This window comes from Pocillopora verrucosa, chromosome 3 (assembly GCF_036669915.1).
Source record: "Pocillopora verrucosa isolate sample1 chromosome 3, ASM3666991v2, whole genome shotgun sequence".
Lineage (NCBI taxonomy): Eukaryota > Metazoa > Cnidaria > Anthozoa > Scleractinia > Pocilloporidae > Pocillopora > Pocillopora verrucosa.
Window position 1 is genome coordinate 19107185 of NC_089314.1, and position 23761 is coordinate 19130945.

The 23761-nt window shown below is 38.6% G+C and overlaps 1 protein-coding gene across 2 annotated transcripts; it reads left to right on the forward strand.

Moving 5' to 3' along the window:
* The first annotated feature begins 46 nt into the window (after nt 1–46).
* On the forward strand, nt 47–23509 carry LOC131794148 (protein fantom). Of its 2 annotated transcripts, none has more exons than XM_059111667.2 (41): nt 47–343; nt 531–631; nt 2405–2448; nt 2605–2663; nt 3053–3150; nt 3336–3416; nt 3752–3822; nt 4559–4600; nt 6402–6449; nt 6698–6770; nt 7267–7337; nt 7948–8053; nt 8362–8436; nt 9039–9110; nt 9764–9837; nt 9970–10024; nt 10233–10317; nt 10729–10835; nt 11274–11324; nt 11435–11501; nt 11637–11755; nt 12184–12285; nt 12840–12905; nt 13862–13942; nt 14033–14148; nt 14510–14579; nt 14692–14821; nt 15130–15224; nt 15313–15460; nt 16209–16363; nt 16758–16883; nt 17543–17635; nt 18123–18436; nt 19244–19460; nt 20192–20285; nt 20361–20629; nt 21029–21221; nt 21555–21627; nt 22089–22179; nt 22421–22460; nt 22650–23509. In XM_059111667.2, exons 1-41 carry the CDS (start codon nt 286–288, stop codon nt 22739–22741), a joined length of 4122 nt encoding a protein of 1373 aa, XP_058967650.2. In that variant the 5' UTR covers nt 47–285; the 3' UTR covers nt 22742–23509. The 2 variants fall into 2 exon arrangements, with proteins under 2 accessions (XP_058967650.2, XP_066019250.1); XM_066163153.1 differs by having other exon boundaries at nt 13865–13942.
* The last annotated feature ends 252 nt before the right edge of the window (nt 23510–23761 follow it).

Genomic DNA, 23761 nt, shown 5'->3' on the forward strand with positions numbered 1-23761 from the left:
GGCATAACCTTTGACGTACGACCGCTGTCTTCACAATTTTCAAAATGGCTGATGATTGCCGCCAAATCAGATTTGAGAAAAGAAGTCGTTTAATATGAAGCTTTTGTGTTTTAACTTTATTAGACGGCTCTAAAAGAAAACATTTCATGCTAAAAATACACAGATTACTCTTTTGGTCTCATCGTGAGGGTGCCATGTGCGGAAACATTCAGAGAAAGTGGGACATAGCAACGAGTTAGCGGGGTTTCGTCGTGATCATTACAGCTGATAATTTTTGACCGTGGTATGCCAGTTTCCTCGGCCATGGACGGACCTCCCTCGTTTTCCGTTGCTGAGGATGGAGGTATTGGTTTAATTTAATAGCTTTTGAATATCGCAAACGCACAAAAATAAAAATTTGCAGTTTTGTCTACCTCTTATGATTGACAGCTTGATGTTGTTGTATGGCAGTTCAAGTTTAGCCTTCCTGTTAGGGCACATATTTGCAGGAACGAACAGCTCAAGAACTTTGTGATCCGTTGTTATTGTAGACGGAAGACATTTCAGCGAGATCTATGCTCGTCAGTTGATCTCCAAGATAAGCAGAGAGGAGCTTGAAGACAAATATTTGAGGCTTCAGGAGGACAATCAGGTATAGACTGGAGTACACATTGTATGACTCCCAACTCGCGTTCCTTTTTTCTTGTTGAATTATTTTCTCCTCTGATTGAGACATTTGATAAGCAGTATATATGTGCAATGTATATCTCTGAAACATGGTGGATTTAGAGATAATTATGCCTTCATATTTGGAATTTGGCACCAGAAAATTAAAATAGGTACCTAATCATTACACCTACACCTACTCCTGCACATGTTCAACATTTAGATCCTCATCTAGTTTGCACAAGAAGCTGGAAGAAACAATCAAGACTTTTTATTTCATGGTTGTTCTGGGAACTTGTCTTCCCTCCTTTGCTCAATCATGTCTTACCAAGTTCAACTATGATGGAGTTTAGAGGTTTTATGCATGCAATGACATTTATATTTTACTTTCAGCTTAAGTTTGTGTCAATGGGTTTTGTCCAAGATTGAATGTGAAAGCTATCTAGGCAGTAATGAACACTACTTAAGCAGTAGTGAAACTATGGCCTAAAAAAAATTCAGGAATTTGAATCCATGTACAGGACTTGAATCCATGACCTCTGGGATACTGGTGCAGTGCTCTATCAAGTGAGCTACTAACCAGTTGTTTTGCCAACAAGTCGTTTCACCAATGGTAGTTTTGCAAATGTTTCTGGTCAATTTGCAAATGTGTAGAAGTCAGTTCGCAAATGTTTAGAAGTCAGGTCACAAATGTTATAAACATTTGCATGTCAACCTGGGTTTAACTATACAATTGAGAATACTACATTACTGACTTGTTGTATGCGTAAATTATTGGATGTGAAATCTCACAGCTTATTTCTCACTAAAGTATATTTCATATTTAATCAAATGGACAGTTTTTATCCCATGTATCGGTAGTTGTGGACCTTCCCTCCAAGAGCAAAACTTCTTGACAGAACACAACAACAGTAAGACCTGTTTCATATCAGTAGATTGATTTGCAGATTACAGCTACTGTACAAGCAACATGCAAATGCTGCAATAGAGCAAGACTGTATTACTTAAGCTGGAGAGTTTGTATGCTCAAATGTTGACATCTCAAATCTACAAAGCGTGTGAACTGACATCTACACAAGTCATATAAATGTTTATAACGTTTGTAAACTGACTTCTACACATTTGTGAACTGACTAGAGATGTTTGCACAATGACCAGCATTCTGTGAGCATTATGAGCAAACTGGGAGCTGATCATTATGTTGGTTCATAACAAACCTGTAAAGCGATGAATCAATAACTGTGAATATAATTTATTAACATCACTTACATGTATATGAACTGCAGTTTTAAGAAATGAATATGAAAGGGATCTTTGGAGTAATGAACACTACTTAAGCCGCATTGGAAATAAGGCTTGGAAAAAAATTTAGGCTTCTACAGGATGAATTGATGAATCACAGGTTTATTTTGAACCTACATAATTACCAGTTCCCAGTTAGTCTGTAAGCTCAGTTGGTTAAGAGCACTGAACCAGTATCACAGAGGCCATGGGTTCAAATCCCATACAGGCCTGAAATTATTTTCTTCAGGCCTTATTTTCACTACAGTGACTGTTTGAGTAGTGTTCATTACTAGGAAGATCACTTTCATATTCATCTCTTAAACTGCAGTTCACATATATGATTTTCATATAAATTATTCACAGTCTTTGTCCCAGATTGTTACTTACATTGCTGAACAATCTTAATGAAATATATATTGATTACAGAGCTTTCACGATCATTATACTTATACACAATAATTTTTAATTGCTACAGGAGTTAAAGAAATATGCAAGGAAGCAGGAGGAGAAGATCAAAAAGTATTTGATATATTCTGAACATATTAGTAGAAAATTCTAACTAAAAAGATCTCCAATAGTAGCAATAAATTTTCAATTTAAATGTCAGGTCCAAAAATTTTTTTTCTATAATAAGCTAGTTTTCTACTCATTTTACTCATTTTTTTCTGAACTTAGGATGGCAACTAAGCTGTTGCGATTGGTGCATGACAAGAAAAGGGAAGCCACAGATGGAGGTACTGTTATCAGTGGGTAATACAATATTCCCAACAAACCTATCCAGTTACTTGCCTATAACTTTAGATTGTAACAGTATTTTTTCTGTTACCCTGTATATAATTGTATCATTCAAATTTGCACTCTCAGAAGGATCAATTAAAGCCTGAAAGCTTTGGTCTCAAAATGCTAAGGTGTCCAGCCCTTAAGAGCTTTGATTCATAGGTATGGTCCTGAGCCAAACTTAGATTCCCATGACACTTCAGCTTGGTCCCCTACATGTACATGGTGCAAATGATGTGAAATGTACATGTACCTGTATCAACTTCCCAAATTTAATCAGGTAGATATGTTGTGACTTTGTTTGCTTTTAAGATTTCATATATTTGCTATAATTTCCTTGAAATAGTGTCTGCTGTAAACAATGTGGATACAAGAGAGAAAATGGCAGATCTGGAAGCTAAAATTGTAGATTTAGAAAAGCAGAATGTTGGATTGAAAAATAAGGTACAGTTCATAAGCAGTTTTCACAACAATAACCAAATTCATCATAACATGTACTTTATTCTGTCCTTTAAACATGTGTTTTGTTATATACAGTATACTTTTTTTTTGTTATTTCTGTAAAATCAACCAGTATTAAGTTCGAACTCACAGTGATTTATCACTATTTTCAATGGTTATTTTTTAAGCTTACAGTTGCCAAGCAACAACTACAGACCCAAGGGAAGCGTGCCACACCTTATGATCATGTGAAACCTCGTGTCCAAACAGTAAGTGGAGATCAACACCACATGTATTTTAGTCAGATCAAATTTTTTTGGTTGATTTCTTCTATTTGGTTGAGAATTTATTAAAGATATGGAGTGGCTTACATGTACAAATGCAATTGTTGCATTATCAAAAGTAGTCACATAGACTTGTTCATTGTTACCAGCATTACATGATTAAGTGTCGTATTATGTAAATTCAAGAGAATGGGCATTTTAAAAATAATTATGACTGGAATAATTACAGTTTGAATGAAAATGGTTTGTCTGTTTGTTTTCTTCTTCTTTCTTTCTTTCTTTCTTTCTTTATATAATTTATAACCTTGTTTCTTTTTCAGGGTATTCATGCCAGAACACCATCAGGAAACCGACTGAAGAAAGATTTAAGAGTTCAAGGCCATGATATGAAGTCAGTAATTCTACACTGTACATGTGCAGAGCTCTGTACTGGATAACTACTGGATAAACTATTTTAATGAGAAAATAAGCACAACACCTGTTTTTGTTTGATGAAAGCTGGACTCTTACAGCACAAGCTGCTCAAACTTTACTTAATTCCTTTTACTCCTACAAGTGATTAACATGTTACTTCTCCCTATAATATCCATACATTATCCAGCAAGCAGGTAACAAGAATACTCAAACTTATTTCTAGGTAAAAGTTGTTATCTTGATCTAACACCAAATTCTCCTAGCAGCTAGAGGAGAGAATTAGCGATCAGATCCTGGGAGTTAAGGGGTTAATTCCTTTTACTTCCATACCCAAAAAGGAATTTCTCCTCACAATCTCAATGAATTATTTAGCAGAAAGATGATGAGGAGTAAGAAAAGTAGTATTATCAGTAGATGCTATCTGTTTTACATGTAACACCAACTTCTGAGAATTTTGATTATAAGAAATTTGCAGCTGGTAGCGAGGAGAATTCACACAAAGATCTTGTGTGTAAGTGGTAGAGTTAACCTTTACATGTAATTAGTTTTCAACATTTGATGATAATTGATCAGATAGCTGCTGATCTTGCTTTTTGTTTGTGTGTAAGTAATAATGATAAATTTGATTTAGGTGTCAATACACTTTAGCTCTATGAGCTGAATTGTGTAACTGGGGACACTAACTGTGATTTTTTTATATTTGATTTTTATAGACCTGGATCAAGAGTACCACCTCCAATGCTACCTCAACCAAGGTAACCTCAAGCATACTGTCACAAATTTTAATCCTCAGAAGGCATAATTATTTTCCATACTGTTCTCTACACATTTCCTAAAGTGCTGACAATGCGAATTTGTTCAACAAACAAGAGCCTTTTTGTTGCTGATCATTTCTTTAATTCTCCAAAACTTAATGTGTGATTTAGGGGTGATATTGTTACTCTTAGGGGTCAAATGGTTAGGCAGTGTTATTTACATGTAATCTTAGCTTAGTGTTGAGCAATAATAAGTATTGCTTTTGTTTTATCAGTGCAGTGGTTAAACTTTGTGGATTTTACATAATCTCTGTCCATACACTGACAGTTGTTGCCATGTGGTTTGCAGTTTAGAGTTCCACACTCAGGATGTAGTAGTTTTGATGCTACAGCATCCTGAATGTGTTGTCCTTTAAATTGTGACATGAAAGTTCTTTATACATGTATTTTGTAGATGCATAGTTTCTATTGCAGCTCATGTATGATTTAATGAAGCTATTTGTAAATGAATTTTAGGCAAATGAATGCAGCAGTTTCAGTTGAAGGAGCTTAACAAGGAAGCATTCTCATGTGCTTTTGCCCAATTTGTTTCCCTAATTTGACTGTTCTTTTTCTTCCTCCTTTCCACACACCATACATGTTGCTATTACATGGGTGGTAATTAAGGGTGGGATGTGGCTCAGTTGCTATGGTGATCTCCATGTTGCCACAGGGATTACTGCCCTCATCTATAGTAACCTTTATGGCTCTTACATGTGCCCTCCAATGCTATTGACAAAATGTTTTAGTGACAAATTAAAGTAACTGCCATAAGTATAATAACCTTTTCAAATCATTGTTTGATCTCACAAGTGCAGGCTGCATGAAACATTTCAGCTTCATTACAGCTTAAGTTCTTTAGCAGTGTTTAGGGGATTGTTTTTAGTGGTCTTACAGCATTTTTTTTTAAAGAATTATCCCAGTTTAACTTAGCACACTCATCCCCTTATGTCTTTCCACTCTTTGCTCAGCTGCAGTTCTGTGTTTGAGAAATTTGCTAGAGAGAGATTTGCCAGGCATCGAGCAGTAATTTGTGAATCTAGGAGCTTGTTACACCTGTAGCCTCAGTTAAGTTATTAGATACCCCAGGAACCAACCTTTCATTTTACCACTTTGGCCAATTAAAATTAATAGTGTGAATTGGAATTTCTTAATCAATACAAAAGTTGTAAGAAGTAGACTTAATTCTCTGAATTAAGCTGTCCTCAGTGGAATTAAAGTTAGTGCAATGGTCTGTTGGCCAAGGACATTCTCTTGTGGGAAATTCACTTTAACCCTTTAACCATTAGGAGTGACTAGCATCTAATTTCTCTTTAAAATATCACCCCTGAATTTTACATTAAGGTCATGAGAATAAGGAAAATGATTCCAAGCGAGAGAAGCTCTTGATTGTTAAACAAATTCTCCTTGTTTGCATCTCAAGAAATGTGTCAAGAACAGTTTGGAGAATATACAAACTGATGTAAGGTTGTAAAGGGTTAATCTCACGGTGCCTCCCTTCAACCAGGAGTATAAATGGGTATCAACAAACTTTCAAAGACATTGGACAAAGTGCCAAAGAGAAATCCAGCTACATGTTGGAGGAAAGGCAAAAGTTAACAGTCACATACATCTAGCTCTATTCTAAGAAAAGTGGAAAATTCTCTGGTGCTATATAACTGAGTCTTTGCTCCAGTACAAGATTACCTTTTACTATACATGTGGAGACTGAAGTTGTATTTATCAACAATCTATCCTGTTTTTTTTTTTTCTTTTTTTGAAGATATGGACACAGTCTTCTTGAAGAAGCAAGACTGGAAAAAAGGGAACTGTAAGTTAATCCTCAAACTCTTAAAAACAGAGTCCTAATTTTCTCTTCCAGCTAAAATACATTTTTTCGTAAATTGGTAGTGAGAATTGCATCATATTATGGAAATCCCCTTTGTCTTCCTCTTCACCAATATGTTGTATTATCTTGGGTAGCCTTTTCATGATAGCCTGCTTAAAATATCCTTACAATCAATCATTTTAGTTTCATAATTTCATTATCTTAATACAATGTATTTTCTCTCTTTACAGAGAGGAGCTTATCGCCCAACTTCAAGATCAAATTCAGTTACTTGATGAAGATGGAGCCCAGTTAAGGGAACAGGTGGGAAGATTTGATTTTTATAAAACTTACTGAATCAGCCTAATTTCTGATCAAAATCATTTTATTTTATTTTCTTGAAAAGATAACTTACATGTTGTGATGATGAAATACATCTTTAAGTACTCAATATTGTAGAATAAGAGTGACTGGTTATTTCATTGCACATACATGAAAATACAATTTTCTTGATCTAAACATGATTGTACTTTCTAAGTACAGTTTTCTAGCATTTTTCATAAAATCACTTAAAGTGATGGTAATGGCACAGTGTATCTAACAATTGTGATTCTTAAAAGTCAAAAACTCAGTTTGATCTTATCTCTGTAGGAAAGCTTTGGAATGAAAGGCAGAAAATTTTGTTTTTGAGAACATGTAGCTTTTTGCATACAGAATTCTGAATCTTTTCCAGCAAAATCGAAAAAGTATCAGGTAAAGTCATGTGGGACAAGAATCTCAGCATTTTCACCTTGTGAAATCCTGCCTGTTCATTTTACAGTTGAGGCAAACCAAACTGCGCCATGAAGATGAAATAATGCAATTGAAAGAACAGGTTTCAGATGCCCAAAGGTACGTATGTGATGTGCTATTTCAACCAGTTTTTATTTCAGTAGTCTCCAGTCACTGATGCAGACTTTGGGAACAAATGTTGTACTATGCATACTACCAACTAGAAACTAAATAAAACTGTAGTTGAGCATAGTGACTTGATTGTTTAGGTTTTTTTTCAAAATTAACTCTTTAACCCTGTAAGTGACTGGCATCTTAATTCTCCTTACAATATCACCCCTAAATAAAAATTAAGGATATAAGAATAAAGGAAATGATCACCACCAATGATCACCAATCTTGATTGTTGAACAAATTCTCCTTGTCATCACCTTAGGAAATGTCTTGAAAATGGTATGGAGAATATGCATACTGATGACCAGTAGAGTGTAAAGGGTTAAGCAAGGCAAGATTAATTAAAAGAAGTTCAGTGTAGTTGCTTACTGGCAAGAAAAATGAGAGTTTACACAGTCAATTCAAAAGATTTTTTGTCAAAATATCTGTTAGCATTTAGACTTCTGCATCACTGCTTGCTGAAAGTAGTCAATGTAGATCTGTAGTCTGCCATGGTATTTTTTAATATCACTCTTACATGTTAGGCTGAAATAATTTTTTTCTCCTTTGTTACAAGGTCAAATATTCAAGAGAATGTTGACTTGATAAAACTTCAGAGGGAGATGAAGGAAAAAGCAACAAAGTTTGAAGCTCTGCAGGCCAAGTACTTAAATCTAGAAGAGGTAAAATAATTATTTGAACCCAGAGATATACTAAATATCTTACTAAACTTTTTTTCTTGGTCCACACTGTAAGTTACAGAACCTCTTTTTTTCTGCTCAGATTTATGGCATTCATGCTTGGGCAATAAATCTGACAAGAAAACTTGGTCTTACAGGACAGACCCCAAAGTAATTTAGTAAGGGGAATATGTACTGTAGCTCATTGAATTCTGTATGTGCATGGTATGGTATGGTTGTTTTTTTTTTTTTGGTTACCCTAACAGGCATTACTTCCATCTCAAAATGTATGTTTCTCTTTCTTCAATCAGAATCTTGCCAAAGTAAAAGCAAGCCACACTCAGGTTCTTGAAGATATGGAAAAACTAAATGAAGAACTTAAAAAGGTATTCAAAAGAGAATATCATAGAACAAAACAGTATACTACCAAGTTGCAATGTTTTCATTTGCAATTATCAATGAAGTGTCATTTTGTGCATCCAATTTTTCTAAACATTTGTTATGGACTTGTGTCAAGAAAGAGGGGCAAGAGATACTTGTTACATGTAGTCTGGCAATACCAGTAGGCTACAGTCTTGCTACAGTAAGCCACAGTCTGGCTTCAGTAGGCCACAGTCTAACCACTGTAGGCTACAGTCTAACTACAGTAGGCCACAGTATGGCTATAGTAGGCCACAGTCTGGGTACAGCAGGCTACAGTCTGGCTACAGTAGGCCACAGTCTGATCACAGTAGGCTACAGTCTGACTACAGTAGGCCACAGAATGGCTACAGTAAGCCACAGTCTGAGTACAGTAGGCTACAGTCTAGCAAGGCCACCGTCTGGCTACAGCAGGCCACTCACTGTGCAAGCATGTTGTATATTACTAAGTTACATGTATGAATTTTGATTTGATGTTGTTTTGCATTGATTCATGTGCAGCAGTGATTTGTGGTTCATAATTTGTTATTTATATAGATGCATAGTGTACTTTTTCTTATCTGTACAGGAACAAACAAAGAATTTTGCTTTAAAGAATGACCTCAAGACTGGAGGAATAGCATCAAAGTCATTGTCAGAGGTAAAATGATTTTACGCATCTTCTAGAGACAGGCTATGGTATTGTGCAGTCACGCTGTATTACATGGTCAGTTTTCAAAGTCACCAAATTGTTACCCCTCAATCACTGTAATTTTTACCACCATTAGGCTGTCACCTCTATTAAGCAGTCGTGGTCACCCCCGACCAACAGCCTTTTTGTATTGTCCTTCACCTGTATTGAATGGCACCTAAAGCAGAACAAATCAAATAAAACTACGAATAAACCTCTAAATAAAATTTAATCTATTTCATCTCACGAAATCAATGTTAGTTGTATTTTTGACGAGTTTTTGTACATTGCAGTTGTTAGTGGTCAATTATGGCATTAAATGACGATTTTTTGTCGTTTAAAAAATTTCCCTATTCTGTGGAATCTGTATTAAGCAGTCACCCTGCCATTCCCGCGGGTGAGCGCTTGATACAGGTTTTGGAGCCAGCGAACTGTGGTGAAATGTGACAAAATGTTATGGGGGAAGGGGAGGGTGGAGAGAAGAAGAAGTATCCAGTATGCACTAGCATAGCATGGTACAGAACCTTGACGCTCTTTGTTGAAATGAAGAATTATTCAGTCCTCACTAGATCGTCAATACTTTAACAATCTAATTGCGTTTATTCTTTGTGTTAAAATTATAGCAACTTCAGATGATTGGAGATCTAAAAGCAGAGAATGCTATCTTGAAGGAAGCAAATGAAAACCTGGTCACCAGGTAGGACAGTGCCTTGTTCATGTGACTAAAAGCATTTTTATGTATCGTCGATTTATTGGTGTCGTTTTTGTTCTTTTGTTCCCCTAATTTGTTCCTCTATTGGCACGTTTTTGTTTTCTTTTGCCATTCCAGTGCTTTTGATGCCGAACGCGAAAGACAGCACAGAGCAAAATACAGGCAAATGGAGGTACGGTGTCAGTTTGCCAGCAAGGAGACACAGAAGACACATTCAGTTAGAAAACAAACACTAGTTGATAGATAATTTTGAAGAGACAAATTCAAAGGAAGAAAAGTGTGAATACACTCTAGAAACCGCCAATGCCCTAATACGCATTTAAGCTGTTGATTATTGGGTCTTAAAAGGGGCAGGTCAACATTTACTAATCTTGTTTCAGGTGGAGATGGAGCAGTTAAGAGCTACTTTGCATTCAGACTTACAGGAGAAAAATGACATTCTTGACAAATTAACCAGTGAGAGAGGTGAGATTCGCTTTTAATGTGGTTAGGACTTACCACGCATTAGCCGCGCTAGGTAATAACGACACTCTATGAGATTGTAGGCAGAAACGTTTTAGTCATACCATACAAATCACATGGAATACCTAAAACGAGTTAAGTGGCTGAAAGCGTTTTTCCGCACTTGGGGCCAGTTTACGTTATTTTCTTGGATTCTTATTGGTTGTTGAACTTTGTTTTGATTGGCGCTTCTTATGATTGCAAGAACGCGCGTTCTCGCGCGATTACTGCCGCGCACGTGCTATTTCCGTGGAATTCCTGATGGTTCTTTTTGTAATTCACTGTTACTCTGCCTGGTCACGTTCATTGCTCTGTTTGGTCAAGTATTGTAGCGCGTCACCAGAAACTTCTCCATCCATGTCATCATTATTGTAGAGTCTGCTGAAAAATTAAATGCGGAGCTACGTGAACTGAGGGTACAACATTATACATTAAAAGAACAGTATGATGACTTGAAGGAAAAGATGAAGTTCTTTACCAAGGTAATTTTTAAGGGCAGGCTAACGTTGTCATTTCTGCCATTGTCTCACTGTTTCCATGTAGGGGACATTTCCCCTCAAAATAGCTATCTTTACCCTTTACGCCCTAAAATCATTATGCATTTTCTCCACACTGTTCTCTTTACCTCTCCTAAGGTGTTGACAAGGAGAATTTGTTTAACAATCACGAGCTTTCGTTGGCGATCATTTCCTTTATTCTTGTGACAGTAATGTGTGATTTAGGAGTAATATTGTAAGGAGAGATTAGATGCAAGTCACTCTTAGAGGCCAAAGGTTTTAGCAGCTTAAACACTTGTCTTTACAATTTGTTATCTTCAGACAGGAATAAAATAATAATTGGTGAGCTTTGTTGATTTAGATAAGTTCTGGGACCCCTAATAAGTAGTTACTAAACTCGCCGTCGCCTACTGAACTTTGCAGGAAAGTGCGGTGGATTTTCAGGAAATCGAAGAAGCTCTCGTGCTAATTAAAGTAAGTTAGTTGTTTTTCTGTTTTGCGTGAGTTGAATCTGTTCCGTTCGGCTCCATCTTCATGACAACAAGTGTCAGACTGCACCCTTTGACTTTTTCTTTTCTCAACAGCACAGGAAAGAGAAAGGAAGCCAGGACTTAGATTTCTTGGAAAAAGTTGATGACGAAAAGAGCAAAGGTAAATTTTTACGACGAACGTTTCTTGGGTGAAAGAGCGATCCATGGTAAGCGACTTTCAGAAACTATATCACGATGCTTTCGATTCCGTGAACAAAATATTAATCATGTCTTTCGTTCTTATAAATTCTCGCAGATATGAAACGACAAGTACAAGAATTACAAGCTGCACATGCGGACACAATCAATGAGCTCGAGAAAACAAGAAATATGTTGATTATTCAGCACAAAATTAATAAAGATTATCAAACAGAGGTGAGCTGAAAATACGGTGCTTGTGTTGTGGTGATCTTACTATTTACTCTCAAAATAAGCCCGCGCCTGTTGAGGTCAGTTTTCGAGACTTGGCTGGGTCATTCCGTTTCGTTCTTGGTTATGATACTTAACTCAGAGTACCTTTCTCTACCTAGGAGTAGAATCGCTGAAGAGTGTCAACCTGAATTAATGCAGGAGCGATTCTCTCAGTCACGTCATAGTACACATGCCGTGATTAGTTTTGCTAGCTGTGTCATTGAGTTATTCCCTTATGCAGAATTAACTGATCCTTTTTTCTTGCAATTCAGCCAATCACAACGTCACTCGAACCGGTGAAAAATTCGTTCTCCCGTGGTCTTTACGCTAAATTCTTCTCTTGGCTTGATTCTGAATCTTTAATTCTTTTTAACCTTCTTTTTTCTGTTAAGGTGGAGCGGGTAACCAAGAAGATGACTGAAGATAAGAAAGAGTACGACCTTAAGATGCAAGAGTACGCTCAGTTACTGGACATTCGGGCCGATAGAATCCGAGTCAGTACAACAATATTACTTACGTTTCAGTTTGTTTTGTGGGAAATGTTCCTCCTTCTATTAGCAGACCGAACGTTTACTCCGTGAGTGAGTTTTTCGGGCAGTTATTTCTTGTTTGTCTGACCACTGTCAGTGTGTGTGTTTGTCTGTCTGTCTCTGTCTGTCTATCAGTCTGCCTGTGTGGCTGTTGTTAAGTATATATCCTTTTGTCTTTCACGGTCATCTTGTCTCCCAACGTCAATCCGTGAGTCAATCTAGGTGTTTGGTTTCAATCGTGTGCACTTGATATGCATGCGCTCTTTAGAGCGGACTGTAAGTACCGACATCTATTGTTCGTGTCAAAAAAAATTACGAGAGTTGATCCTTGCATGGTAGAAGGTCTCGAGAGAGACGTGAAAAAATTTGGTACCCTTTCCTGGAAATAGAGCCTCAAATGTTTCAGAGGAAATTAACCGACGTAGTGTCTTATTTTGTAAATTTATTCATATGATGTGCGTTGTAATTTTCTTTATTGCGTTGAAGTATTGTTCAATCTTCCTTTTCTTTTTCTACAGAAACTTGAAAGTCAGATGCGTGACGTAGCATACGGAACCAAGCAGTACAAAGCTGCTCTTTTAGAGGTGATACAATACACAGAAATTAATAAATGCATAAAGACAAAGATATTGTTACTGAAAAAAAGGAAAAATGAATCACTTGTACTTCATTTATTTAAGGCTGGTTTTCACTTAGGACGGAGTCGGAGTTGTATTCAGAAGCACAGAGCGATGCGATCCAGTGAAACAGGGCCTGCACAGTAAATTTTTGAGCGGGGCTGGGGGGGGGGGGGGGGGGGGGCGAGGGCTAAAGACGAACGTATAAGCTTCAGCATACAAGACAGGGGGATGGGTGGGGGCGTTAAAGTTCCCGCTCCTCCCTCCGCGCGGTCCTTGTGAAAATCGAACTGAATCGAAAATCGGAAGAAAAATTTTGATGCCGCTTACCATCCACTGAAAACTGGATCGTCAGAGTCGTAGTCAAAATGCTGCACTTGGAGGGCTTGACAACTGGCATTGTGATTGGTGAGTTCTTCCGCTCCTGATTGCGAGTTGGACAATCTAGTTTTCACTGGATCAAAAGCGTTGCAGTCATAGGTGGAAGAAGGAAATGATTCCTTAAACTCCGATTCCGTCGAGCTTATGATTCTGCTTGCGACTCCAATTTTTTATTTTCAGTGGGTTGGAAGCGCTCTTACGACTCCGACTCGAAATAGTATTTTATGGTTATAAGTGGTCATAATTCATTTCGGAGAAAAGTCAAGGGATTTTTATTTACTATTTATTATTTGTGTAATGATTAAATTAAAGATCACTGTAGTTATACAAACAATGATAGGTGTTGTTAAAATAAAGCCTGAAGATCTTCAGGCTTGAGGAACCGAGGAAGGTTGAGCGATTCCGACGGAGTGCTATTAACTGCACAAGCTTTTGTGCGATGATCTTTCATGTAGTAAAGTTTTTACGTGCAAATATTTCCCTCGAAAGATATTTCTTGTGCAAAATAGGTCTTTACTGATTCTCCAACTCCTACATTTCAGCAGGACTCCGAGTTCGAAGAAATGGATAGCACGGTAGAACTGGAGCGAGGTCAAAACATCTTCGAAATTCACATTGATAAGGTACGCCATGTAATTTTTGTTTACGCTATCATCTCCGACAACTTTATATTATTTTACTCAAGTTGTGCTCGCCACATTTCTCCCAATCAGGTTATATTGTCTCAGGAAGCCATGAAAGAGTTTGAAGATGATGAACCGGTGACGTTTGTGACGTATGAGTTTTTTGAACATGAGCTTCAGACGACGCCCGTTGTTAAGGGGACCAGGTACACTTTGAGATCTGTGAAGTATCTTAGTTGCTGTGTGATAGACCACGTCTGTTAATATCTACTTCACTATCATAAGTTCAAAACTCTGCGCTTGTACTACATGTCAGTGGCCCATTTAGCCGGAAGTTATCCTGGTGTCTGAAGCTACTGGGAGTATCACTTTACTTCTTCCTGGATGGGATGTCAGATCACGGCAAGGTTACCTCCGCATTTCTTCAGGTTTTCGTGGAAATTTGCCGGCACCCGTTTATAGAGCTGAATTTACGTTTATTATCTAACCTAAATTGCTTTATTAGGGCGATGGTTTTAAGTCTCTGCAAATATATTTGACTGAGCTCTCTTTTTATTTTGTTTTCAGACCCGAATTCAATTTTACCTCACAGTATCTTGTGAGAGTCGATGATTTCTTTCTTCATTTCTTACAAAAGGTACGTTGTCCAAATGTCGAAGACATTCGTTGTTTGACTTAAGAAGGGAGGAATACGCACGATATCCTTTGTGTTTGTTGTCCAATTAGTCTTCCGTTTTTCCTTGTGATAGGAATCCACGTTGATAGAAATCCATCGAGCATTTGGAACGGACTACAAGACTGTGGCAGCTTGTCAGCTGAAGTTTAGAGACCTGCTTGAAAAACCTCACGGCAGAGTTCACGGCACTGCCACGCTAATTGGTAAGAATCCTTTGACAGTGTTATAGGTGTAAGATCAACGGGGGCGAGAAAGAAGTGGCGCACGCGAGATGTCACGCCCCGCGTGTCTGCGCCTCGCACCGAGCTTCAAGTAGGTGTGCCAAGCGAGCCAGTAGATGGCGTTGTATGCTCTTCAATCATTAAGTTGCTTTATGATATTTGTGAACCGAGTTCGGAAGGTGATTGGACTTGCGGGCTCTGCTCTCTTAAATTGTGACAAGTAATATAACTGCGAGTGCTGATCGTTTTTTTGAAATCATATTTTGTTCCTCTCATATTTATTCTCGTAGGCACTAGGCCCCCCTGCCAAGGCATCGAGTTCGCGACCTTGGAATACTGGGTCAGACTAAGAGTTCCCATGGACCAAGCAATCAGATTGTATAGAGTGAGTGTATCAATAATTTGGATATTTTTCTTTGACCAATTCTATTCGTTATAGTTTTCTAACCTAAACATATCCTTTTGCGCTTTAGGAGCGTACCAAAGCACTTGGTTATATGAACTCTGGAGCATATAAAGCCCTTGAAGACGCCGGTCACGTGCCAGACAAACCGCCCTCGGACGTCAATGAGCTCGACATTCATGTCGTCAGATGCAATGCAGTTCAGCCGAGGAGACCAGGTAAGAGTGCCGTGTAACTGCAGTCGTAGTGCTGTAAAAGACTGACGAATTTTACCCTTTGAAAGTATCCTGGATATCACGCCAGCTTTGGACAAAATGGTCACAAACGTACATGTATGGCCTATTAGTTAGGCAAAACTAATTCATAACTCGGTCTGTTTCTCTGGATATTTGGTCCCGAATAAGTTCCGAACCCATTCTATACTGAACACACGGACGCTTCGAACGATAATGGGGCGCACTTCCTGTTTTACGGAGAGTGTAGTTCCGGTCGAGGCAACAATGTGCGTTCCGGTGATCTTTTATAGTTTCGTGAGTCGCACGTAGGACTCTGTGCTTATTGATTGAAGGCCTGGACGGGAAAATATTTGGATGAGGCTCAGATTGCATGGACCTCCCTAATTATGTCAGTATGCATTTTTTCCACGGGACTTCGAATTGTTGAAAATGTCGGAAGCCACCTTTACACCAAAACATGACATAAATCAGATGGGGGGGGCTCCGGAAAAGCAACGAAAAAGATTATGCAAGATGAAAGCTCGGAGCAATCAACTGGCAGAATTTATTGAAGATCGCGACGTTTCTCAATACTTTTCGCAACAAGGCACTACTTGTGCGGAGCCAGACGGCTATTTTCGGACATACTAGTTTTCGTTATGATTTTGTTAGGAGTGATTGAGCGTTTCGCACGGGTCGTTTGATAAAATTATCCGGTTTTTTTATGTATTCAAATGGTCTTTTCCTTCAGGAATACAGCCCTGTCCGTACGCGGTGTACCGTTTCTTTGACTTTGCTGATCATGATACAGATATTGTGCAGAGCACCAACACGCCTGAGTTTAATGATGTCAAGACATTTCCTGTCCCCATGACAACTGAGCTTGACACTTACCTCAGAGCTGCGGTAACTAGCTTACGTGTTTATTTGTTTGCCTTGTGTACTGTTTTTTGCAATACCTGGGCTGCGAAGAACCGTTTAACGCTTAGGCACCCGTTTATCATGTAGGCACGCGCGTAACTAAACAATGATAATTTGCTTGCTTGGAAATTCCAAGCTCTTTCGTTCCTTGTTTATTATTTTAGTTAAAAGCCAGAAAAACTCTGAAAATCGAATGACGTTTAGTTCTTTTTTCCTTCACACGCAAACCCGAAACTTAGCTTGTGAAAAGAAAATTACAGGCTCTTGGTATGAGTATATGTTGTACAGAAGAGAGATGAGAGAAATGATATCTCTATGCTTGACGGGAAAAGTCAGGTGAATTTAAAGTTTAAGCTGCAAACCTTTTTGGTAATTTCAGGCGCTGGAGATCTATGTATTTGATGACGCAGATCCCGAACCTACGGTGTACTTGGGACTGGCTAAAGTACCATTGATAACATTAGCTAACGACAAACCAGTCAAGGGAACGTTTGAACTTAGGAAAGTAAGTTATCCTCTGTCACTTCATGATTTCATCTGCAGGTGAATAGGCTTCCAGAGGTCCCTGAGTTTCAGCGAAGTCTGTCGGACGATTACAAAAAAGTCCGTTAATAATACAACATATGTAAACGCGCCACGCGGACTCACTCCCAGAGTTCTGCGCGGCGCGCTTCCGTGTTTTTTTTTTTTTTAATTATTATTATTTTTTTTTTTTTTTTTGACGCGTGGGACAGACTTCGCCATAAAGGACGAACTACTCGTAGTCTAGTTGGTGCACCCTGCCAAAGGGACATGAATGTCAAAACTTTTTAATTGTGTTTTGTAACTGATTTATAATGTGGTTCAAATTGTTCATCACAAAGTTACTGGGTTACGAATACCTTGATTTTCCAAGAGCGCATATGAAAAAATAAAAGAAGCAGTTCCTATTTTCCATGCCATTACTAATGACACCTAAAAGTCCAGAAACGAAATCCAGAGGATTGGAAAATATGACTGGGAGACCAAGAGTAGTGATGGATGTAGGTACAGAACGGATGGACGCGAGTGAACGAACAAAGCTTCAAAAGACTGAAGGAAGCCTTAACAACAAGCAAATACAAGATGAACGTAACCAAGGAAGCCATCTTCATTAACTTACCCAAATTTTTTTTATCTTTACAGCCCTCGGGAGGTGTAAACGGAACAATTGATGTTTACCTGAAATGGAGATATACGTATCTTCCGGCCAGTGCTAAGCCCCGCGCGGCACCTCAGGTATGCACCTCGTTCAGGTCAAGAGAGGTGTGTTTTAAGTACCAATTGAAACTGTTCGCTTGTCTATGAATTCAAAATATGAACCCCTTGCACTACGCATGGACCCCAGAACACGATGTTAATTATCTAGGAAAGATATGAGTAGAATAGTCGAACTTATAAGCGGAGGGCTTATATCGAGTTACAAACACCAAACTCTCGTAACTGTTTTGCATCGAATTGAAAAGACAGCTGAAAAGGAGATTTACCAGCCAGAACTTAGGAATTAAGCCCTTTTTTCCACGAGTTTGCCTAATATTGTTCACCTATGATGTTAGTAGTGACCAGACAAAGCGCAAAGTTCTCTGTTGTTTAAATGGTAATTCATCGGAGCGTGGAATCCAAAGGTCGACGGTTCGTTTAAAAGTAGGGAATTTTTCCTTTGTTCCACACCAGTTACAACAAAAATGAAATCTTCTCCAGTGTTCACCATGTTTATCTGTTTTAGCGTGTGATGCGTATACCTGATGATAACGAGCCGTTCAGCTCTGACAGTGAAATTGCATTTAAACCTGTCGTCAAATCACCTAAAAAGAGAGGAAAACCTCAGACAGTGAACCTGCATTCTGACAGTGAACCTGAATTCAAACCTGCCGTCAAATCACCTAACAAAAGAGAAAAACCTCCATCTCCGGTTGACTCGTCCACCCCTAAACAGGAACAACGTGAGGAAAAAGTGGCCAGACGAGAGTCGGCTCAGCTGCAACGAAAGCCGTCGGATCAAAAAGAGAAAAGTGAAGCTAGAGTAGAAAAGGAGATAAAGTGGGTTGTGTCTTTTTTGAAGTTGCGTTTAAATTTTGAACGTGGTTGAGATATTTTTTTTAAGTACGATCTCCAAACCAACTTGTTTGTCCATCTTTTACGACGCTGAAAATTAAGAGTGAAAAGTTCCGTCGAGATGGACAGACGAAGCAAAAAAAAAAGCGTTCCCTCCTGCCCTGGTATCTCTCTAAGGGCCTATTTACACGGTACGACTTTGTCGCATGCGACAAGCTTACGACAGGCTTACGACACGAATTGTTTCGTGTAAATCAAACCTACAACTCGCTTACGACTCTTAAGTCATGTCGTAGGCCTGTCGTAAGCTTGTCGCATGCGACAAAGTCGTGCCGTGTAAATAGGCCTTAAAGAAACTTTGAAGTCTAAGTCGTTGTCGTTAATAAACAATCTAGTAAAAAAAAGGTAGACCGGCCGTCAGTCAAACAAACACATATGAATATAGGGGGTAACTTTCTTACGAAACTGTGATGCTGCGTCGGTGGAAGAGTGTAACAGGGTAATTTAGTATTATCAACTGAGTTGATTACAAATTGGCCGCCGTAAAGAGTTTCAAAGCTGATGTTTCGAGCGTTAGCCCTTCATCAGAGTGAATGACGGAGGGCTAACGCTCAGTTTTGAAACTCTTTACGGTGGCCAATTTACGCTATCAACTCAGTTGATAATACTAAATTACCCTGAAACAAACACATAGACATACAATTGCAGCACTACAAGTTAATTTTTACCATTGTATCCTAGTTTAAGTCACCTCAGAGGCTAATTTGAATATTTTTCTAAAACAACAAACAGAGAAAAGCTACTTGAGTCCATGTCAGTTGATGAGTTAGTTGAGGCGACGGCACAGAAACCTCAGCCTGCCCCGCGCACGCGCAAAGTGGAGCCTGAGAAACCTGTGGAGGAGATGTCTATTGATGAGATGGCTAAGGTGGTCGAAGAAACGAGAGAGGAGCCTGGGAACAATGTGAAATCTACGGGAGAAATCAGTGAGACCTCTGAAGATGAACAGGTACTAAGGGTATCAATGAGTTGTCGAGAAATTGATTCAGGACTAACAAAACCTTTGACAATTTTCTAAGTAAGTCATCCTTGGTACGCTGACCGGCTTGACTGAGACGACGGTCTGACTGACCAATTCATATTTTTAAAAAGCAGTTATGAACATATTTATTATATCACTGGCAGTGCCCAGGAGCAATATGAAGCGAATCCTCTGTTCTGATTGGCTACCCGACCGGGCAAGATGGCCTACTTTGTCCTCTCGGGATTGCCCACTTTGATTCTACGCGTGAAAAAGAAGTACGTGGAACGGACTTACAAAGTTCGTAATATATTTGGACAATATCGGTGATGTATTGGCAAATAAAGCGTCAGAAGACAGTCAAAACAAAGAAAACATAAACGATTCTCGTGGATTTATTGCGCTATAAAAACAGTTAGCTTTCTTTCTCGGCTCTCGAAATAAACAGTGATAAACAAGTCATTCAAGTGAGGTATTTTTTTGCTATATAATAAATCCGTTATGGACTGAGCGTGAGGTGAAGATAACTGAATGTTAGCCTCGTTCTTTTTTTACGTTTTAATAAATCTCGACTTCGTTTCGGTCCATAAAAACGCGAAAAAATCACTCGACCAATATCCAGCCACCTCGACCTCACGCTTGGCCAAAAACGTATATCTTTACCAGTACGGAGATTTTTTTTTAGCGTTCTCTGCTTATAGTAGCATTTTCTCTTATAGAATGATAAAGCTCTTGTAGCAGAGGAAATGAGGCGAACAACTGAAGCAGAAGCTAGCGAGGACACCATGTTTGAGGAGCGGCATTCTGAATCCGGTAAGCAGACCTTACAGAGAATAGTGCTAGTCCGGGTTTATCGTTGCTAACAGTATCTTTGTATTTGTTAACTAGATTTCGATTCGACACTTGGTGACGAGGTGGACATACCCCTTCCTGCGGCGGAGTCCGGGGAAGAGCTGGACGAGGAAGGAGAGGAAAATGAGGAGGAGATTGATGAGGAAGTTGAGGAGGATGAGGAGCAGGATGAGGAAGATGTAGGCCAGGAGGAAAGTAAGGAGAAACAGGAGAAGGAAGATGATGCTGTGGAGAGTGGAACTGAAACAAGTGAAAATGAAGTGGTGGTCTCTCCGAGGCATTCTCGAGCAAAATCTGTGGTCAATGTAAGCAAAGCAACAAATTGTGAAAAAAAGGCCTTCATCAAGGCTCTTTTAAGTAAATGTTGAACCCAGTCTCTCTGCTTATTGATGCTAAAAGCAAACCAAAGAGAACTTCAGAAAAGCCTAGAGAAGGTAGCTTAAGCAAATAACGCGATGAGTGTGGTGATGCCAGGCGAGGAAGGACATGAACACGCAGTAAAAAATAATGACAGGTCCTCACTAACTCACCAATGAACCTATGGACTGGTTTTCCTTTTGGTCTATCTTACGGACAGCCTTATTCACTTTCTGTAATACTGTGGTCGTCTTTCAGACTGAATGACCAAAATACTGGACGGCCGACCGACCGACCGACCGACCGACCTAGCGTCTCTAACCTTTTTGTAAATGTGTTTGTTGCAGCCTACTTCTACCGTTGTTATTCAAGTTACCAGTCTTACCCTAGACTCAGAGGCACCGATCTTACAAGACCCGAACGTCAAACAACTCTTTGTAGCTTACAAGTTCCTGGACTACGAACCCGCTGATCTGGAAACGCCAATTTCATTACCAAAGCCCGCACCGTACAGACCGATATACTATAACTTCAAGAAAGGTAACTATGAAACGTTAAGAAAATCTTCCCCTTCCTTCTTCCCTCCCATGCCTTTGTCCCGCATCTGATATACTATGATAGGAACTCAGTGACCTTGAAACAGGTACTAACTTAAACACCTCCAAGGTTTACTGTGCAGCGTAGTGATACGAACGAGTCTTACTTCAAAAGTGAAAATCGCCAAGACCTTTAAAGACGGCAAATTCATGACTTTTGATTGTAGCATCACCTCGATTTTGAAAAACAGGAAACTTTCCAAGTGTTTGCAATGGTGTATTTCTGGGTTTACGCATCACTCAATGGCATGTACTTACTCTTGTGTCTTACTTTCAGTTTTTTATGTGGATGAAGAAAAAAATGAGGGAAAGAGAAATTACTTGATCTACATGCTGTCCAACGATCCTAAGTAAGTTGTTTTTGCTTGTCATTGGCTCCCACTTGGTTGATTGGTCTGAAACTTTGCGTGTGTGTGGGTTGTTTTTTCATCGGGTAGTTAACCCTTTAACTCCCTTGTTTGACCAAAACTGAATTTCTCCTTACAACATCATGCAGACAATCGATGGAATTAAGAAATATATCAATAATGGGATTACTAATTGATCCGATACCAAATTCTCCAAATTAACATAATGTGAATTATGTTAATACTGCGCCTCTATCTACTTGGAGTGGAAATGGTTATTAGCGAATTCTCATTGAACCCTAACGAAATATTAGAGGTAACAAGCAATGGATTATTAACCATGTAGTAGGATTAGATCTCATATGCTCGCCAGCCAAGACAAACCCCAGGGTCAGCCTCGATTTTACATCCTTCAACCTCCTGTTTCCTAAATGATCAGAACTAGCAGCTGTATTTCCTTGTAGACTCGTGTTCACTGTGGTTAGTGACCCACCTGACGATGATGACGAAGGGGACTGTGTTGACGTAGCTTATGCGTCCGTGGATTTTCAGGAGGTTGGTATGGTTGATATGGTACGATGGTGGTGTGGCACAAGCCCGAAAGAAAATTCGTGTGTAAAGCTTGGAAAGAAAAACATCTTTTTCACATTATAATCTAAGAAGAGATATTCACGTCGTAAGAGTTTTTTCCTCTCCCGTTATTATCATAACGTCCTTAACCTTTTCGTGTGTGACCTTGAGTAAGGAATAGAACTGTTAATCATTTCTCCTGTGGTCCTGTTTTCTTTTATTTTAGATTTTATATGAAGGGGATGTCATTGACAAGGATTTAGCTCGTAAGTATAGAGCATCATTGGTGATGTTACTCGATAGACACTAGGGTTTTCAAAAACGATTATTTTGGCTCAGCACAATTTCTTTGTACGCCTTGTTGACACGTTGATTGCAGCAGAACTTCAGTAACATTACCACAGAATAAATAGCAACATAAGTGAGATTTTTAAAAAGATGTGTCTTCTTTGCAGTTTATGACACTGAAAGTCATTCCGAGATCGGAACACTCACTGTCTCTGTGGAAGCAACAGAAGCTCTACGAGACTTGTACAAGGATCAGTGAATCCTCGAAAGAATCTCCATAAATTCTTAACCAGGAACTTTCCGCCAAGGATGAAAATTTTGCATTAATTTTATTTTACAAGCTAGCGATTTTTATTGTATTGGAGGAAAAAAAAATTGTGGTTCTAGATATCTTGAATTTCTTCAAGGAGCTAATAATTTTTTGCAATTTTTGTTCAATAAGTAGAAGATAAACAAGGCGAAAATCGTAATAACTTTTTTTCTAGCTTTTCGATTTATGCGAGGGATAATTGCACGGTGGATGACTCTTGGAGGTATATCTGGAGCAAGTCTGAATACCAAGAACACGAATTCACACTCGACCCGCCTGCCGAGTCTCTTAACTGTAGGAATGTGATTTTTGCGACGATTCACTGCGTGTGATTTTTTTTTCCAGTAGAAACTTATTTTTGCTGATGGAGGCTGTTCGAAAATAAAAACCCGCAAGATTATATTCTCTACAGTAAACACAAAACTATCCATACATGTTCACGCTAGATAACGAACAGAAGTTGAGATTCTTGGGAAAATTACAGCAGAGACTGGAATATTTTTATTAAAAGGGTGTATTTAGTGTCGCATTTTGTAAGTCTTAAAAATTGTACTCTTGTAATTAGATTTAAATAGGCTGTTGAAGTTATTTATTGAAAGTCTCATTTTAAAAAGAGAATAAAGCGTGTCTTAAAAATTTTCCATGGTAATTATCAGTTTGTTAGTGGCTTGAAACTTTTTCCCTAGCACAATTTTGTTTATTTGCTTGTACATGAAACTAGTTAAATTTTTCACTTTTTTTTTTACCTTTTTATGAACGTTACTGCCCTTTTAAATATGCAGTTACGAATTATACAGTTGTAGGAGCATTATTTTTAAGGAAAGGCTTCTTACCCTGTCTTTAATCGAGTTGTGTTCTACGGGAAAACGATGGCTATTTGAAGATATTCAAAGAGTCATGTGTCAGAGTTGTGATTGGATGATATATTTTGTTTGTTTCTGAAACCAGATGGTAATGACGATCATGTCA